Source organism: Peromyscus maniculatus, chromosome 13 (genome assembly GCF_049852395.1).
Source record: "Peromyscus maniculatus bairdii isolate BWxNUB_F1_BW_parent chromosome 13, HU_Pman_BW_mat_3.1, whole genome shotgun sequence".
Lineage (NCBI taxonomy): Eukaryota > Metazoa > Chordata > Mammalia > Rodentia > Cricetidae > Peromyscus > Peromyscus maniculatus.
In genome coordinates, this window is record NC_134864.1 from 11232384 (window position 1) to 11252253 (window position 19870).

At 55.1% G+C, this 19870-nt stretch overlaps 1 protein-coding gene across 16 annotated transcripts in view; it reads right to left on the reverse strand.

The window, feature by feature from the left end:
• Kif1a (kinesin family member 1A) overlaps window positions 1-19870 on the reverse strand; it is an 89042-nt gene that overhangs the window by 28271 nt on the left and 40901 nt on the right. For 6 of the 16 annotated variants that reach the window (XM_076549654.1, XM_076549650.1, XM_076549649.1 and 3 more), the window contains 13 exons: window positions 19696-19771; window positions 17671-17750; window positions 17130-17236; window positions 16002-16085; window positions 13219-13399; window positions 13076-13148; window positions 12809-12902; window positions 11828-11976; window positions 11279-11457; window positions 9474-9611; window positions 8410-8697; window positions 3310-3428; window positions 69-154 (listed from right to left, as the gene is read on the reverse strand). In XM_076549654.1, coding sequence (XP_076405769.1) covers window positions 69-154; window positions 3310-3428; window positions 8410-8697; window positions 9474-9611; window positions 11279-11457; window positions 11828-11976; window positions 12809-12902; window positions 13076-13148; window positions 13219-13399; window positions 16002-16085; window positions 17130-17236; window positions 17671-17750; window positions 19696-19771 — 1654 coding nt within the window. The remainder of the gene's footprint in view (window positions 1-68; window positions 155-3309; window positions 3429-8409; window positions 8698-9473; window positions 9612-11278; window positions 11458-11827; window positions 11977-12808; window positions 12903-13075; window positions 13149-13218; window positions 13400-16001; window positions 16086-17129; window positions 17237-17670; window positions 17751-19695; window positions 19772-19870) is intronic. The other 10 variants (XM_076549660.1, XM_076549659.1, XM_076549658.1 and 7 more) reach the window with 2 other exon arrangements.

The following is a 19870-nucleotide window of genomic DNA, read 5'->3' on the forward strand; positions in this document are numbered from 1 at the left end:
GCTGACCCTTAGAGCCTAGGGTTCAGGGGAAGGGGTTCCTCGGTACACCAGGCAAGCCTTCCCAGTACCTTTTCAAAATGCTGGTCATCAAAGGAGATTTTAGCAGTCCCTGACTGACGGACACCTGAGCCATAATCCGGAGCCTCTTCGTCAGCTGCGAGAGGAATAAGCAAGTGGTTGGCCAACCTGTTTTCTGTAGTGGACAGAGCCGGGCCAAATGGCCCAGGACCCTGGAGAGGGTATAGGAACCAGGGGACCAGATTCTTAAGTGCACTGGGCAGCCAGCCTCACCTGCAGCAGCTCAGGAGTCACCAGGACACGCTGACCACCAGCCTATGTTGCCTTAGGGACCCAGAGGCATGTCCTTGTCGAGACTCACTCATCCCGAGCCACGAGCCTACAGTCTCTGACCCTGACCTGCCTGTCCCAGGTGCCCAGGGAGAGCGGGAGGCTCTCGATCCCCTCCACCACCCTCTTCAGAGCCCATGGGTCCTACCGTGCCACCTCCAGCATTGTGGCTTCTCCTCTGCCACCACCCAGTCAGCCAACAGTGTCTGATAGCCAGGGCCAGCCCCAATGGGAATCGGTGGATGAGCTGACCCCAACCCATGGTCACAGGGCAGGGCCAGGGTGACAAGATTGTGTGTTTCCTAAATTCCTTTCTTCCATGGCCACAGACGGGGAAATATTAGTTGTGACCCCAAATACACAAAAACCTAATTATCTTTATAAAAGATCTGGGGACCCACACAGATCAGAATTCATCATGTCCCCTTTTCCTGAATATGACTTGGAGGACAGCAGGGCTGTGGCTCCTCACAGGCCTGGGCTCTGAGCTTCATACATCTTCCTAACGATCAGTCCTATCTGATATACCTTCTAGTATAACTACCTGATATACAGAGGACCCACTGAGTTCCACTGGGTTTAGAGTGGTGGCCCTCGGAGGTAAACCCGAGCTTAAGTTTGGAGATAGGGCCATTCACCAGCTCTCCTAATGACCCTCTAGAGGGCCCTTCTCACCAAGAACAGAGCAAGAAAGCCACTGTCCTCTACAAGGGCCATGGGCGAGCCCCTTGGCCTCGAGGAATACATGGACAAAATGGAGACATCTACCCAGTGTGGTTGGGAGCTGCTAGACCAGAGAGGAGAAGAAGGGCCTTGCAAGATGGAGAGGAAGGACCCCAGGAACGAGGCACCCTTAAGTGAGGACGTCTTAGTCTCAGCAGTGTGGCCAGGGTGGTGTTGAAGTGTGGCTTCTTCTAGCAGCTCGGAATCCATCCACTCCTGGCTTTCCCTGCTAGATGGGACCTTTTGGACCATCACTGAGGGAAACAGTGACTAGACTATGCTCATCTAAGCAATCTTGGGTACATCACGGCTGGTAATAGGTGGGAGTGGGGGAGGACATTTAGAAATCACAGGCTAAGGAGAGTTTGAAAATATAGCTAATTATTAGCTTAATTAGTAGAACTGAAGTCACCTAATGTGGCCAGAATGCCAGGGAAGAGGTGATTAGACATTTCAGAGGAGAGGAGGAAGAGGCATTTGAAGGTCAGAGGTATGAGAACTCAGGAGTGTGGGAGCATGGTGTGTGAGAACCCGGGGTGCGAGAACCCGGGGTGTGAGAACCCGGGGTACGAGAACCCGGAGGGTGAGAACCCGAGGTGCGAGAACCCGGGGTGCAAGAACCTGGGGTGTGAGAACCTGGAGGGTGAGAACCCGGGGTGCGAGGATCCGGGGTGCGAGAACCCGGGGTGCGAGAACCCGGGGTGTGAGAACCCGGGGTGTGAGAACCTGGGGTGTGAGAACCTGGAGGGTGAGAACCCGGGGTGCGAGGATCCGGGGTGCGAGAACCTGGGGTGCGAGAACCCGGGGTGTGAGAACCTGGGGTGCCTGGGGTGTGAGAACCCGGGGTGTGAGAACCTGGGGTGCCTGGGGTGTGAGAACCCGGGGTGTGAGAACCTGGGGTGCCTGGGGTGTGAGAACCCGGAGTGTGAGAACCCGGGGTGCGAGAACCCGGGGTGTGAGAACCCGGAGTGTGAGAACCCGGGGTGTGAGAACCCGGGGTGTGAGAACCCGGGGTGTGAGAACCTGGGGTGTGAGAACCCGGGGTGTGAGAACCTGGGGTATGAGAACCCGGGGTGCGAGAACCCGGGGTGTGGGGGTACATTGGTGATATTTGGGTGTGATAAGCTCTGCGGTAGGAGAACTTGGGGTATTGTGGATCTGAGAGTTTGAGAGTGAGGGGGGCAGTGAGGACATGATAACCTGCAGGTAGGAGAGCCTGGGGGCTAGACAGTCGAGAGTATGAGAACCTGGGCGTGTCTAACACACTGGGGTGGGGGTGGCCTTCTCCAGATCCTCCATGTGCCCACCCTGAGCCAGCCCCAGACTAACTATGGCCAACCTGCAGCGTCCCACTTAGTCCCCTCTGTTCCTTTGTCTCCCCCTCTCCCCAGGTGCCAGGAAGCCATGGAACAAAGACAGTGAGTACTCTAGGAAGAGAGACCATGGTCTCGGGCAGAGGAAGGAGTCTCCGAGCTGCCATTACAGTAGACGTTACCACTGACCTGCGGACACCTTTTGGGTCACGACCCTCCCACTGTTCTCGGAGGCCCTACACATGTTCTCACCATGTAGGAAGTGCGTTATAGGCCCATAGGTGAACAAACTGAGGCCCAGGGCCTTGTGCAGCTGGCTAATCCTGGTACTTCCTGGTCATTCCAGAGGGATGGGGTAGTGAAAACGTCTCTCTCGTTTACAATGGGAGAGCCTCTACTTTCAGGCCACAAATGAGGAGGGAGAGTCTACAGCCTCCAGCTTAGGCCTGTGCCTGAGACCAGGAGCTAAGGGAGGAACATAGAAGAGAAACTGAGGCAGCTGTTGAGAGCCACTCTGGCCAGGCACTGGGAGTCTGCAGGCTCCCTTGACTGTGGAGAAAAGTGGGTAGTGGGTAGATTGCTGACAAGGCAATCTCTGGGTCCACCTGATCTGTGGGAGAGGCGAGGACTCCACGCCAGGTCAGGCTCTAGGCATCCTGGGCTGAGCCTGCCTGCCTGAGATGTCGCTATCTAGTCTAGGAGGCCAGAGCCAAGGGTTCAGCGCAGGAGACTTTTGCTTCTCTCCCCACCTGCCCACCTGTCTGTGAAAGGGGGAAACATTTCATGCTGGCCACAGGGAGGCGGGGAGTCCTGGGTAAGGCCAGCTTCATACTGGATCCTGGACAGTGTCCCTCCTCCTGCCATGGCCCACAAAGGCAAAGCCCCGCAAGGGACTCAGCCGCGCACCACCTGGACCCCCACACACCTGAGATAGCCTGTACCGCCACACGGAGGAAGCCTTTCACCTCTCCCTTTTCGCTGACGATGGCCACACGGTGCACCAGGGGCACAGGGTACAGCAGGTTGCTCAGGTACACGAAGGCCCTGCAGGAGCAGAAGCCATAGTCACGGGCGACCCTCGGGGTGTGACTCTGAGCCACAGCAGCGACACCAAGGCCAGCTCACACACAACATGAAGCTGCAAAGCGGAGCGGAGCAGAGCGAAGCGGCGGGACAGCCAGGGCGGACGCAGCGAGGTGGGGGGGGGGACAGGCAAGGGGGTGAGGGAGGAGGGCTGTCGGTGCCCAGAGGAGACACGAGGTGAAGGTGCAGAGAGGAAGGAAGGGGCCTCCGTGGGTGGAGGGCACAGCCCAGCTCAGCCTGGACGCGGCTGTCTGAGGGCAGCTGGAGAGAGGGTGTCAGCCTGCTTCAAGGGCCGGAGGACCCGAGCTGAATGGGGACCCGCTAACAAGCCTCAACCCTTCGAGGACGGACGCCTCTTTCCCACTGGGCGCCATCAAGCACCTCCTCCATGGAGAGCCTTTCACCAACACCTGTGCCCGCTCGGCTGACCTGGAGGTCAGACGCGAGCCATCGCTAAGCGTCACCCTTCTCAGGGCAGGTGCGACTCAGAGTGTGTGGCCGTCACTCAGAAGCCTGTGCTCTGCCCTGACCCTCACTGTCTATAGATACCACCTCTCTCAAGAGTCTTGCTGGAGCTCCCTCAGCTGGCCTCTCCATCACTCTGCCTCTCTCTCCCACTGTCCCTAGAGGGTTGTAGGGAACCTGTCACATAGAAGTTCCCAGTGATGGGAAGGGCCTCCGCGATGCCTGCACTCCTTACGGAATCATCTAAGCCCTAAGAGGTTCAAGACGGCCAGCCCCATCTTACTGCCCCTACGTTCCGCCTGCATCTGGCCACAGGGGCCCATGGGTCCCTGTTATCTGTCTGCTCTCCTGACAACAGCCCATTTGCACTCTCCTCTCAGCCACATCTTCTGACTTTAAGAATCTGTCTGCAGACTTTCTGGTTTTCTGTGCTTTTAATATATGACCGAGCTTCAGCAAGTTGTTCTAGCAAAATCCTCAAAGTCAGGCCTCAGATGGTGGGAGGCAGCCCTCCTCTAGGGGCCTTAGTGGTTCCCCCAACTTTCCCTAGCACGGTGCCCTCTCAGGAAGAGTACTAGCCCAACCCCCTCTGTTCAAGGTACCAGTTGGGGAAGTGCTGTGGAAAGGATGTGGACTGTGCTGGCTGCTCTGGTCCCCTGAGCCAGACTGAAGCCTACCTCTGCCAAGGCCCTGACATCCTAGAGGGCCCGCGAGGCAGTGCCACAGAGCTTGCTTGGAATCAGCAGAGCACAGGTTCTGGGCTATCCAGATGTACCCTACTAGCACTACAGAGATACCCCCAGCTCTGTGAGCACCCACAGGGAGGCTCATAGATTTTATACACTCACTGCTTAATCCTCCCCCACTGTCCGGAACTCGGGGTTCTGGAGCAGTACTCAGATAGGTAGACTAAGGCAGGGCAAGGTCATGTCTAAGTCATATGGTAAGGCTCCTGTAGTGGGTAGCTATTCCAGCTTTGACCTGGAAGTACTACCCCTAGGGAGGCTTCTGGTAACTGCCACACCTACCTATGACCTGTCCCTGGGACGGGGCTGAGACCTTAAGACCGGAGATCAGGATGTACAGGGCCTCTTGGTTGCTCGTGATACTGCATGCTGGATGGAAGACTGAGTCAGAGTTCTCCAGAGAACCCCACTGGACTGCACCTCACCTCTCCCGGATCCTGTAACCAACCCCTTTACTGGCTGTAAGTTAACCCCAAAATAAACCTCCTTTTAACTACGTGGAGTTGCCTTGTTAAATCCCCACATTAGGCTCCCTATGGGGCCTATTGTAAAATGGGGTTGACCCCAGAGACCGCAGGACCCAAAGAAGAAATACACATGCTGGGACAGCACCTGCTCCCCGATGCCCGGAAGGTAGTTTATCAAGTATGTCTTAACAGTGATGCCCCTCAGTTTAGCTATCTATGCTCTCCTCTTTTATGGATGTAAAAAGTCTGGAGTCCAGCAGGGCCCATTAGAGCTGGTAGAATATGGCACTCAGGCTCATTTCACAGGAGAAGAAACTGATGCATAGAAATATCAGGCAGTAGCCAGGGGTGGCAGCAAGGGCCAGAGCTAGGATGGGACCTGCAAGTTGCCCTCTAGGGAGCTCTCAACTCTGTTGTTCATTGCTCGTCAGTGCAACTAATCATGTATAAATCTGTATCTCCATCTTTCAGAACTTCCATCAGAGAGGGAAAATCCAGGCTGCCGTGGCCCACATCCAAACTGTAGGAACAAAGTGGTCCACATCTAACCCTAATCTCCCACTGGAGGCTGAGGTTATGTACTGAAAGAGACCCATTTGTGGCCAAAGCCCCTGGAGCCTCCCTGACCTCACGATCTCTGCACAGCTCGTGGGAACTGTGGGCCTAGCTGCAGCTGTGGGGCCAGATGTTGTAGAAGACAAAAAGGATGCAATGCCCCCCCCCCCTTCTCTATACGATCTACATAACCAACCCAGTCCACTTGGCACTGTGGTGAAGTCAATCGGCTAGAGGAGACCTCTGGGCCTGGAATGCCTCCCAGGGACAGCACGGGTTCTGAAGAGGCCACAAGCTGAATCTGGAAGACTTCTGTGCCCCACTCTGAGTAGAACTCACTCAGCCAGCACCCCTGGAGATGAGGGCACCCAGGCAGACACTGCTCAGGGGGACAATAGACTCTAGCCTTCCTCTTACCTGTTCTCTGGGCACCAGAAACAACTAGAAGACAGTGTAAGCCACTGCAGGGTCAGAGAACACAGCCCTTGCCAACCTTGGCATGCCAACCAGCCAAACACCCAGCTGCTCTCAGGGTCGAAGAACACTGTCCACAGCCACACTGGCAAAGACAGGCGGTCCAGATAAGGAGGCCCAGCATGGAGCTAAGAGGCTCCGGGCTGCATGGAGCTATCAGTGCAGGCTCTTGCTGGGTCAACATTTACCCATCTGGTGCCCTCTCCAGATCCTCCCCCAGAGGAGCTTGTCCTGTCTCTGCAATACCTGCCCCCTGCCCCCATCCTCTGGATGTGTGTTCGCTAGGAAATGGGAGCCTCTGGACTCACTGCATCAGCTAACTCACCCACATCCCCGGGCCACCGGACGCCTAACCATCAGAGACCCTGGATGTGAGGAGGGGCCCTGGTTATGGCCATGAGACCACTGCCCCGATCCAGAGCACCTTGAAGCAGGCTCAAATACCCGAAAGAGGCGGGGAGGGAAGAACGGGCAGAGCGGCACGTGTGGCGAGGCCGGAGGGAGGAGGCAGCGCTAACCACAGATTGGTGAGGTGCAGAAACGCATGCTGGGACCCAGGGAAGCCTTTCCAGAGGGGACGAGAGTGGGCACCCCAATTTCGCTTAAGCTTTGGAGAGAGAGCCAGCAGCTACCAGAGGATAAAAGGAAAACCAAGGTGGAGCCCTCCTCAGGACTGGGCCTGCATAGCTGCTGTGCAGAGAAGCCAATTCTTGCCAAACTGAAAAGGTCAGGGTTGCCGAAATGAAGCCTTGCACAGAGCACCCCACGATACAGGGGGCCAGGCCTCTCATGGATGACTTTTGCTAAGCTTGGTCATTTTGTGAAATCTCAGGTCCACAAGAGGGGAAACAACGTTGGAAGGACCCAGCTCTTTTCGTGAGACTGCAGAGCCCATACCCCATTTCTCCTCACGTCACTGGCCCCTCTATCTCCTGACCCCTTGCCTACCTGACACCCGGAACCACTCCCAGGGCCCAGCAGGCATGGGAGGTCTGGTGCTATAGCCCAAGGCTTGTTGGGAGAAGCCCGTACAGAGCTGGCCTGGAATCTGTACCTCTTGCTCAGGCCCAGCAGGGTGGAAGTCCAGACCCAGACTATCTCAGAGGGAGAGGCTACCCATTTGTGTCCACCTGGCTAGCTCATCATAGCTAATGCCAGCCAATGACAGTTAGGAAAACTAATCAGAGAAGATCCTAGCCAGTGATCTGGGACCTGCTACCTCCCAGGGAGAGGGGTGCTTACACCATCACCTCCATTGAAGGAAGAAAGGAAGGAAGGAACTCCATAAAAAGTCCATAGTCTGTAAAGGACCATGCTCAGCCTTTAGCTTTCAATACTTGTGCTCCAAGATCAAGAGTTCTGAGACTCCCATTGTCCTAGAAGCAATCTCAAACTCCAGGAGAGGATGCTACTGTTGCTGTTTCAAGCGGGTAGAATACAAACCCTAGCATTTCTAAGTTACCTTTGCCTTACTGCTGCAGCCAGTGGCTAGACCTGCCTCCCTGTAGCCCCAACCCCAGCCTCCCTCACCTAGTCTAGAAACTCAGTGCCCGGGGGTTCTCTGCAAAGGGTGCATGCCTCTCATCAAGCTGGCCGGGTGGGTCAGGAGCTTGGAGCTACTGTCACCTGCTAGGCTCTACAAAATTAAAGCAGATAGGCAGAAGCCCTTCCTCCCCTACATTGGGTGGCTCCCAGCCCTGCTCTTTTTCTTGGAACGGAGTGGCATTGAATACATAGGGTATCTTCTCTTTGGACAACAGTGGGATAAGCAGAAGCCACTTCAGCTGAACCAAGCTGATTCCCAAGACAAGGGTTTGGGGCATCCTGCCTGGGGACATCTTTCTTCCCTTCTCAAATGCCCCTTGAGCCCTGCACAAGGAGTCACGGAGTCTTGGTCATTTCCTACGACCTATCCTACAGGAACTATCCCAGCCATCGCAGTGGGCACCAGGAACCCTTGGCTGTAGCTGTGTGTTTCAAGGCCCAGCCTCTCCTGCCACCGGCCTCAGACTCTTCCCCGCCGAGACAGAGCATCCATCTCCTACCTGTGCCCATGTCCCACCGTGAAGACACAAAGTGAGCCTGGCTCTCTCAGCTTCCTCAGAGACTAGCCCTAGCCTGCCCGGCCCAGAGGGTCCGGTGTCTGCCCTGATCCCCCGATCGATCGTGCCACAGCAGTGCTTCTACGCAAAAGAGCTGGTTCCTCCCCAGCATGCGCGCCTCAACCTCACCAACCTTCCTACTAAACTGAACAGGGGGGGCCGGTCGTAAAACGGGTCCCGGCCGTCGCACAGCGTGTGCTCCGGAAAGACGTCGTCCTCCAGGTCCTCCTCCTCCTCCTCCTCCTCCTCCTCCTCCTCCTCCTCCTCCTCCTCCTCCTCCTCCCCCACGCTCTGCTCCTCGGCAGGCTCGGTGGTGTCGGAGTCGGGGCTTGAGAAGGTGGGGGAGGGGGTGAGAGCAGCCATGCGCTCGCTCATGCATGTGTTGAGAAGAGGGTAGCTGTTGCAGCCAGAGATGACTGAACTGAGGTTAGTGCGACAAGACAGAAAGAAGTTAACACCAGCTACTCCGGGGAAGGTGGGGCGGGGCGGGGTGGGACAAGGAGGACTTCTGTTTAAAACCAAGCACCAACCATCAAGAGACGCTGCTTTAAAAGACAAGGAACAAAAAAAAAAAAAAAAAATGCACCCAGTCTCCAGGGCTGGGAAGAGGAAACAAAACGAAACACCCCAAACTAATAACGACAACAGAATCCATGGTCAGCAGAAGGCTCTGGAAAGCACCACCAACAGGTATGAGTGAGAACAAGGGTCCAGGTTGGCCCTAGCCAAAGCTCTTAGAGGACCTCTTGGATGACGTGGGGGTCGGAGACTAGGTACAGACACCAGATTGGAAAGCAAGCAAGGGGCTGGTAGTCTCTAATCTTGCCTCTGTGTCCCCACCCCCAAAACACCAGTGACCTACAATGCCTGCTCTAGGCCTCTGGGTGCTTAGGCACACACACACACACACACACACACACACACACACACACACACACTCACTCACTCACTCACTCACACTCACAAACATGAATCACAGCAGGTGTAGCAGCAGTGACAAGATGACATCCCAGGTCTCCTAAAAAAGCTGGCCCTACAGGTACATGATGAGGAATGACTGGGGGGGAGGGGGCGGAGGACAAAAATGGAACCTGGCTCTTTCTTGACTTCAGGCCAGGGCGGTTCAGGGTCTGGGTTCTGACCCCATGCCACCTCTGTCCCTCACTTTTTCTGCAAGGATGGGGAGGAGGTGCCCACCTGCCCACCAGCCGGAACCAGGGGAAGCGGTCATAGAAGGGGTCCCCGCCAGTCACCACGTTGTCACAGTCCTCAACGACGCTGGAGGGCACCTCTGCGGCCCTGTCATACATCTCCCGCATCAGGTCCAGGCGTTGCCTGTCGGGGTTCAAAGACGATGTAGGCTCAGACCAGTGCCCAGGTGTAGCCCAGCACCCCATTCCTCCTAGGGCACCAGACTGGGCCTGGCTCCGTCACCATCAGCCTGTCAGGGTCACAGGCTCAGAGGTCTGCCAGCTAGGAAGCCCTCCGTGGTCCTCAGAATTCGGCAGCCACAGGAAACGTATAAGTAAGTGAGAATGTCAGTTCACCACAAATGCCTCCCGAGTCTTCCTCGGTGACAGCAGAGGTGAACTGAACACACAGGAGGACGAGGCAGAGCCCAGCTGGGAAGCTGACAGAGGAGCAGGGAGACACCCGACAACAACTCAGAAGTGGGACCGTAACGCAGGCAGGAAAGCTCCCGTAGTGAGCTCAAGTGAGGCAGGGAAGGGAGCAGAGAAGACAGAGTATTTTTAGATCTCACCCCTCGGGGAGGACAAAAGGTAGGGAGGAGAGAATGAGATTGTGCTCTCTAGGGGACCCGGAGTTTGACTTCTAGGGGATAAGCATCCTCTCTGATGGTGTTACCGTCAACCTAACTAACTTTGCAGAAGAACACAGGAGAGCCTGCAGGCACACACAAATGGAACGAGAAAACGGCATGCCTGCTAATCATGTTTTACCGTCCATATCCGCTCTCTCCGGGAGGCCTGGCTGACCGGGAAGGGTCCTCTCTATCTAGCTCAGCGATTCTGAACCTTCCTAATGCCGAGACCCTTTAATACAGTCAGATGTGGGGACCCCCAACTGTGAAAGTATTTTCGTGCTACTTCGTAACTGTAACCTTGCTACTGTTAGGAGCTGTAATATGAATATTTGTGTTTTCCAGTGGTCTTAGGAGACCCCTATGAAAGGGTCATCCATCCCCAAGGGGTCTTGATGCACAGGTTGGGAGCCTCTGATCTAGCGAATCCCTAGAGATAGCTAACAATTCATTAGTGAGCCTGCCTTCTACATACAAACCAACAGACCCCAAGTCCACACTACTTCCCCTCTTTCTAGAGTCTCATGCACCTGACCAGCGTTCTCCCTGCCTAAAATCACCCAGGACATCGAGAAACTAGGAAAGGCCCTTGCCCAAGTCTGGCCTCATTCCAGGGAGTCCCTAGAGACCAGCTGCTCCGTTTTTTCCCTCAGAAGTCCAAGAAACACTCTGCCTTTCCTGGCCTGCTCTGGTGGCCAGTCATGGCCCTGCAGGCTTTGTGCCTCCTATTTCCAGGGCTGTGAGTGCATCCTACTCTTCTCATGGCAGATGTCTCTGTCATTACCCGGTCACCTTCACACATGGAGACTTGGCATAAATTAGAGGAGGAGTCCAAGGAGACAGAGCTCTTACAACACACAAGCAGTGGAAAAATTCAGTGATGGCGAAGCACTACAGATGTCCTTCCACCTTCCCAGGTCCTCAGCCTTCTGGGGGCTGAGGAGGATGGTTTCCCTCAGACATGCAGAGTGGAGAGGCCAGGGCCTCCCTGTCTCTGAGGCCCTTGGCACAGACCTGGCTGGAGACACTGCGTCACCTCCCAGTCCCCTCTGCTGTCTATGTGTTCGCTCAGAAGAACAAAAACATGACACACTGGCGTTATTGTGAAGCAGAACCCAGTCTGTCCTCTCCCCGGGGAAGACCCCTGTCCACCATCCACCTCACCGCCCACCAGGAGCACCTGAGTTTCTCTAGCGTCCAGTAGTGGGTGGCCCCGTTCTTCTGGTCCTGGACCTCCACGGCCACGATGGTCCGGGGGAAGGGCCGTGTCTCTCGGTCTTTGGCAGCTTCTGGGGGCAGTAGGTCTGGCGGCAGCGGGGAGTAGAGGGTGTCCGTGAGGAGGACGAACTGGAACTGGACCTGTAAGGGACAGAAGATGGCCATGCATCCACCCCTTGCTGAGTGGAAGCCAGGTTTCCAGGGGGCTTCGCCCCACGCCCCTGAGACCTCAGCCCTATATTCCATAGTTCACCAATCTTTTCAACTAACCACTGAGAACGGCTGACCCCCCCTCGCCCCGCCCCCTCCCCCCCACTGCTTGCCGACTCCCAAGCAAAGCCAGTAAGATATCGATTTCAGCGGGTGCCCCCTTCAGCCGCCCACACTGGTACCCAGTTCAGGCAAGGGCCCCCAGTCAACTCTAGGGCTGGCTGAGTGCAGGTCTTGGGTTGTGACTATAAGCAACTAGACCATCACTCGTGGAGAACCAACCCCCTCTGACGGGCCCTACCTTCTTCTTTAGCTCCACACTGATGGCATTGGCCTCCTTCAGGAAGATGGCATTGCCCCACAGCAGGTCCCGTAGAGAAGTGAACTGGTACCACTTCCATTTCCGAAAGGCCCACAGTGCCAGCTCACACTCCCGCTCTGTCCACTGGACTGTGGGAAAAGCCGTGTACAGGGTCATCAAAGAAAGCCACAAGAAAGCCTACCTCAACCCAAGTCCTGAGAGGTCAAGATGGCTTGGCAATGCCAGAGGACTAGCTGGGTGGACCCTGTACCCAGTCCACACTATAGCCGGTCTGTTAAATAAAGTAGCCCTTCCATAGTCACTGGAAGACTTGCTGGGTTCCGGCCCTCTCTCCCCAGATAAAGGCTCTATCAGCCCCTCCCATGCTGGACTGGGGCCCCCATGCTCAAATTCCTAATTTCATACTAAGCCCCTTTAGCGTGGAGAAAGGAGAGTCCAGTAGAAAGACCAGCCAAACAAGTAGTGTGGAAACACCCCAGGTCACCCAAAGATTAAGTGGGCTCCCCAAATGAGCTTCCCTAATAGGTTGAAAGCCAAAGCAGCTCAGAGGCCATATCACCAGTGACAGCCACATCTGTCTTGCGGGGCTGGAGGGGAGGTCGACATGCCCCTTGTTCACGGAGCCCCCCAGAGAAAGGGGGTCCTCAGATGAGGTGCAGAGTGAACCAGGGCTTTGGTCAAGGCCTCCATCTACCACACAGTGAGCAAGGCGAGTCCTCGCCAGCACCCATGGTTCTGTCCTGGCCCACTCCCATTAGCAAACACGGGCCTGAGCGTGTGAGATGCGTGGTCACTTGCTTCGGTACGGCCTCCCCAATCCTGTCTGTACGACAGTAGCCAGAATGAAGAGGTCTATCTCCCAGGGCCAAAGTTCAGATCAACTGACTTCCAGGGGGCCACCTGGGGACCTGCTCTTTCAGGCCCTGTTGGTGGGAGACATGCCATCTCAAGAGTCCTTACCTTCATCCTCTGGTTCTTCCTCCTCCTCATTCACCTCTGGGTAGTACCTGGAATCCATCTGCTTCTGGAGGGCCTCCAGCTTACTCTCATAGTCCTGAAGAGATAGGCAGGGCCAGTGGTACCACCACAGAGATGGAGACAGCCTCACCCCAGCCCACTGGAGTGCAAGAGAGGGGCCAGGCCAGCAGGGAGGGTGGCCAGAGGGGGCAGAGATCCACTTTCCCAGTGTGCAAATAGGGGCCTGTGAAGCCGGGCGGGCATCCTCACCAGCCTCTGCTGCTCCAGCAGGTACGTGGCCTCCTCCCGTTCCCGCCGGTACTGGTCTTCCAGCTCCTGGAGCCTGTAAGAGCGCGTCAGGTGAACACAAGGCCATCAGACTCGGCAGGCGGGCAGCTGACCCTAGGCCTCACCTCTGCTCCATCTCCTGCTTCATGTCGATGCCCTGTTTTTCCAGCAGCTCACGCTGGGCGAAGGCCCAGTCCACTGGCTCAGCAGGTGTCTCAGCACAGGGTGTTCGCTCACGCTCTTGGCGGGCCTGCTCGGGGTGGTTAAACCGGAACACGTGGCTCTTACCCATGATGATGCGGTTTCCTGGGAGATGGAGGCAGAACCAGCCTTGAGGTGCCTGTGGGTTCCAGGTGCCCTCAAGGGGTGGGAGAAGGAGAAGGGAGAAAGGGGTGCAGGCATTTCATCTGCCTGGGTATCCCAGCATCACCCACCTCGGGAAGAGCATCCAACCCCCAAAACCCTGGCTCCAAATCACCTTTCTCCTTGGAATCTCTCTCTCTCTCTCTCTCTCTCTCTCTCTCTCTCTCTCTCTCTCTCTCTCTCTCTTTCTCCTTCCCCTTCTTAAAAATTTAAAAGAGGACACCAGATCTTATTAAAGATGGTTGTGCCACCGTATGGTTGCTGGGACCTCTGGAAGAGCACCCAGTGCTCTTGAAGCCTCTGAGCCACCTCTCCATCCCGATCTTTCTCCTTGGAATGGGTCCCTTTCTTGTCTCCCAAATCTAGACCCTTGACTATGTGGTTTAGGTTTTGTAGGAGGGATTTGGTAAAGTTTAGAGCCACAGGCTATAGAAGCCCCAGGATGCTGTAAGGGAAGCTTAATTCTGGCAGAAGTTAAAAAGGATTCAACCACCCATTGGAAAGCAGATGTAAAGACTGCTTGTGAGGTTTCAGATGAGAACAAGGATTCCATTAGGACTTGGGCTAGAGGCTATTCACATTATGTTCTGGCCAGAACCTGGCTCCATTTTGTCCATGTGCTAAGACTGTGTGAGAGGCTGGATTTTGGCGTTGGACTAATTAATTTAGCGGAAGACATGTCAAGGCAGCATAGCATCCAGGCAGCCGGGACATGGGCTTTAATGACTGCTGTTTGCCAGGTTTACAGTGAGAATGGGGAGCAGAAAGATTTGAAAACCTGCAAGTTCTAGTAGAACCAAGGAAGGTGTGTACACAGGCTGTCTCAGTAAGCACTTCCCTGTGTCCAATCATTCAGGCACTCGCTGGCCACTGCAGCCATGATCCAAGCAGGCCCCGTTACCTCTCAAGCTGGCAGTAGGTTTTAGCATTGTCCAGGGATGCTGATTTTGCAGATATATGAACCATTAGGGTTGTGTGGTCACAGAGGCTTCCAAATAGATTTCAAAGGAAGTCCTGAGAGGTCAGGTAATATGTACAGAGTAGGGTTCAATCCCTCACAGGCAGACCTCGAGAGGACAGTATATAAAGCCGTGAGAGTAAATGCTGTGTTGTTATGAAGACCCTAGGATGCTAGAGACGCCAAGAACACAGATTATCTTCCGAGGAAAGCCATGAGCCACAAGCAAAGGCTTCTCAGGAAATAAGTCTTGTGGGTTACAGCTGGAGAGGCCAGAGGGATGAGGCTACCAGGGCCTTTGAAGTTCACATTACACCACCATATGCCTTAGCTTCGGAACATGGAGCTATAGGAATGAATGTTTGCCCTGCTGGGTTTTTGTCTGGCTTCAGTCCCATTCCTCCTTGCTAATTTTCTATTCCTCCCCTTCAGTGTGGGAAATGTACATCCTGTCTCATCATATACCAGAAGTGTGTCATTTTGATTTTACAAAGGCTCGCCCTAAAGTTTGCTCTGAGTCTAAGAGGACACCTTAAACTCCCGGGCTCCTAAGCAATGATGGAACTTCAAGTGCATGGAGACTCTTGAAGACAAGATGGAATGCACTTTGCATTGTGAGATGGACACAGGCTGAGAGACCATGGGTAGAATGTTATGGGTTCAATATGGTGTCTCCCTCAAAGGTTCATATGTTGAAGGTTGGGGGTCCAGCCAGTGGTACTATTGAGAGGTGATCAGATCATGAGAGTACTAACTTCATTGGTAGATTAATCTATTAATTAGCTCACCAGTGGATGAGTGAGTGACTAGGGGGCGGGGCTTGTTGGAGGAAGTAGAGAGTATGCCTTTGAAGGGTATATCCTGTTCCCAGAACCTGCTTATTCTTTCCTCTGCTTCCTGGCTACCGAGAGGTAAGCAGCTCTGTTCCACCACAAAGTCCCACAATGATGCTCTGACTACTACAGGCCCAAGGCAATGGAGATGGACTACAGACTTGGAAACTGTAAGCCCAAAGCAATCCTTCTTCCCCTAAATTGTTTCCTCTGATACTTTGTCATAGCAACAGATGGTGATTGACTCTCCTGTGAGTCAGTTCCTTGACAGTCTCCTTATTCATGTGTGTATGCCTCAGACTCATCCGCCCAGCTCTGTCTTCAGCCACATGTACATCCATGCCTCCCATCATGCAGGCAAGAGCTACATCATCTGGGGACCCACCCTATACATCCTAAATGACTTTCCCAAAAGAGACTAACGCTTCCATGCGTTGTTTTTATAGCCGAGGGTGGTGACCTGTCCCACATTGACTGCTCTGTAACACCACAGTTTGGCCAACCGTCTGTCATTTCCTGCCCTTTCTCCTGAGCCTAGTCCAACAAAGTGACCATTTGAGATCTCCTCTGTGTTTATAGTCTCAGGCCCAGGCACTCTAGTCCTCAAGTGCCCAATCTGGGGACTAGAGGATCTCAGGGATGCTCATGTCCCCCTAGCAAAGCTGCCTTTTGTCAGGAGCCGACTGTCCTGAGAGGATGAGCGCAAAGACTTTGCCTCGTCTACCCTGCAGTGCTCTGGTGCTCCCAACCATACCTGACCGCAGGATGCTGGGCTCAGTGACTTTCTTGCCATTGACATACGTGTCAGCTCCTTCACAGGGCTCCAGGGTCACCACGGCTACAAGACACATAAGAGGGGTACTGTAAGAGGTCGTTACTTCAGCGGCTCGGCTCTCCTGGCCCCTGGTGGGCACCACTCAGGTTTCTCATTCCAGGCTGGCCACAGAACCTGACCATGAGTAAGACCCCCTTGGATGAACCTAAGGGTCTCATCACTTAGTAAAGGAGAAAAATGTCAAGAGGGAGACTCCTGGGCCCAAGCCAAGGCTGAGCTTCACTTCTCATGTTCTTATTCAGGTCTCTAAGCGGACAAGAATAAGAAATAGTGGCTAACATGTCCCCAGGAGGCCCTAGATCCCCTTGACTCCTCTGCACAGGAGAGAAATGGGGATTTGTGGACGGAAAAATCTAGGAGTGACAATTGTCCTGAACACCATTTCAGGCCACTATCCCAAGGTAGCAAGTTAGACACGGATTCAGTAATGAATTCGCAGGCCTGAGGACGGTCAGATGCCTCCTGGCTTGGACACCAGCCCTGCACTGAGGCATGGACACAGTGTCTGCACACCAGCTCCGAGGCAGCACCATCCTCTGCAGGGCAGTGGTGGGCAGGCCGAGAAAACAGACAGCTGCTCCCCAGCCAACTGGAGAGGATGCTCTCAAAACCCCTTCAACCCCAGAGCGGGCTCCATCCAGGTGGCCTGCTGTCCCTCTGCCCACACACACCCCTGCTGTAAGCATTGCTGACACCTACCTGATTACTTAACATGCTTAGCACCCTCCTTGTCCCAGGATCCCACCATACCCCTGGGCTCCACCCTTCAAGGCAGATGGCTCCCCAGAGCCACCGCCACTTGGCCGCAGGAATCAACCAGGCCTTTCCCAAATATCTTTCTAATAGAGGGTGTCACTCAGCTATCCTCAAGGCTCATACAGTCCCTGTCCAGAAGTATGATTCAGGTTCCACTTAGAGCCAGGAAGCTGGGTGGATGAGTAGTGTGCCCTCCGAGGGCAGACCCACTAGGTCTCACTGATGCCTGGTCAGCAAGATGGGGGTGGGCAGGATGGGTGTGGGGGGGGGGGCGAGGCAGGACAGCACTACCTTCTCCACCTCCCCGGGAGTCGCTCCGGAAGATACAATGCTCCTCCTTGATGAAGTGCCCACTCAGGACGATGTCTTGCCGCCTCTCTGCATCTTCTCTGCCCACTCTGTTGAGGAATCAGGGGCAGCCTAGCAGCAGGGCCCCGGCACACCCACTCTGCCTGGCCCCACTCCTACATGCAGGCTCCCAGGGATGCCCAGCTGGTTTTCGTGGTTTGTTTCATTTCTGGTTTTGTTTTTAAATACCAGGATATGTGTACTATGGGAATACAGGGAAGCAAGAGTGGGCACCAGACCTCCAGTGCAGCCCAGCTATACGGAAATCCAGATGCCCCCAGAAGCACTTTGGAAAAGCAGTGTGGGCCACAAAGGGCTGATACCCAACTCAGCTCTTATGGGACAGTGCAGGATAGTGGGAACCGGGGGCCCACACCCCCCAACCCATAAACCCAGATTGGCTAGAGATGCTATAGCACCCTCACCTTGTGATTCCCTCAGCTGGATACCCTTCCCTCCACCTGATGACCCATCCAGTCCCTACCTGGTGACTCCATCTTTGATGTAGTAGAGGAGGCACTCAGACATCAGCGGATCCTCGTTCAGGTTGACAAGATGAGGTGTCTGGGGAAAAACAAGAAGGGTCACTCTCCTGCGGGGGAGCAGAATCCTCACCGTGGCCATCCCGCCTGCCCTCTGCTCAGGCACCAGACCACCGCCATCCTCAGACCTGGCCTTGTTGGGGACATAGTGCCCTCCCCAGCCTGGTATAGAAGAAAAGAGACATGGAGGACAAGGGTACCCATGGACTCTTTAGGAGGGCATCCAGAACCCCAGAGCCCCAAGCTCAAGCTGGCCTCACCAGATTGGCAAGTCCTTGTCAGGGAAATGAAGGACAAAGAAAGCCCTGGGTCCAGGCTCAGCCCATCTTGACAGCAGCAGGCTCAAGGGCCTGAAGATTTTGTGGGGAGCTGGGCTGCAAGGGGATCAGTTCTTGGAAGGCTTAGATGGAATCTGTGTGTGTGGGTCCTGGATGTGTAGGGTACACTCTGGGTTCCAGGGTTGGTCCTGCACCCCATCCCAAGAGTCCTAGGCATCTGACTCTGCACCATACAAGGAGGCTCCAGAAAGCTCATTCCAGGGGGACAACCTGGAACAGAAGGTTCTCCAGTGAAACTATCAGTAAGCAGGGATGAGTGCCCTGGCCATGAAGAGTCTCTCTGGAGGCCTGGGAAGAACCAGCTGATGGAGTCACCACTTGGCTAACCTGCATGTTAGTGTCCGGGTCAAGGAGTCTGCCTCCTGTACCCCACACCCATTGATAGCTGCCTTCTGCCCCCTATCCCAGGTCATTCTTGCCTCAGACCCCTCCTGCCAGCTTCTAAGGAGCCATCTTCTACCTGTGTCCCAAGCAAGGGTCCTGTAACAAGGAAGCGGTACCAGGATGGGACTGCTTCCTGTTCCCCCAGGGTACGCTGGGGTAAGCCACTGCCACACTAAACTATAAATCCAAGTGCACCCCTTGAGCACGGGTGTAGAGTCCTGACCATCAGTACCGACCATCCTCAACTCGTCTGGCCAGGAAGAGCAGAGCGGAGGTGGTACCATCATGACTCAGCAGGACCACGCTTTCCCCGAGTCTCGGGAACTCTGAGGTCCTCGCAGAGTCCCACGCTACATCGTGGCCTTTCCCAGACCTCCCCAAGCTTTGGTCGCAGAGGTGACTGTCCACGTGGTCAGCCCCCTAATGTCATGTCCTGGCAACGTCGCCCCTCACTTGGACACTGGTGGGGACACATGGTGGGGTCTCTGTAGTTCTGTGTCTTCCTCGGGGCAGTGCACTAGTCTTGAAAGCCAGAGATATGTGGAATGCCAAAAAAGGCTCTCTGTCAATGTATTTCACTTTTGAGCAAGTTGAAGTGAGCCCCTCTGTGTGTGGCGCAGTGAACCGGCTACAGGGCCTGCCTGGCCCGAGCCCACAGGGACACCTACACCTGGGCCTCCCTCATGCCCCCCACCTCAAGCTATCCTTTGATACATTGTTTCTAAGCAGGCCCAGACCACAGCTGGACAGCAGAATCTAGGGGGGCTGAACCCCCACCACAGGTGTTTGGTCCTGTCTCTCAGATGCCCAAGTCACTAACTCCACTTCCCCCAGGGCAGCATTTTCTTTGACACAAAGCAGAGCCTGGAAACTGGCTATGGCTGGGGACCATTTTCCTGGACTTTTGCGGAACTGCTCTGGGAAGGAAGGCCGGAAGCTTCCAGAAGCAGCAGACCAGGAGTGGAGGTAGGTCCACAACACTCAGCTCTCCAGCCTGGGCATCACTCCCAAGTCTTGTTCCACTCTTGAGGGATCCAGTCTAAACCTCAAGCCGTTCAGAGACCCACGTGACGTTACTCAGCCACCAGGATGTCACCACGCAATGCAAAGTCTAAGAAAGGCTGACTCATGCCTGGGCCAGAATTCCATCCTGCTACACCTTCCCCCAGGACACAGCCCCCCCCCCTTTGGCATCCACCCGTGGTAGTGCCACTTTGCCACATTGGCACATGGCCCAGCTCCTACCTTTTTGGGAGAAAACACACCCAAGGTGCCACCATCTTCCCTCATGGCCACACCCATCTCAGCCAGCAAGGCTTCCCTGGAAGACAGAGCTGCCGTCAGCACAGGCTCAGAGGCTTCCAGGACTAAGCCTCACTCTGCCCGACCCACCCACCAACCAGGAACTATCAGCAATGCC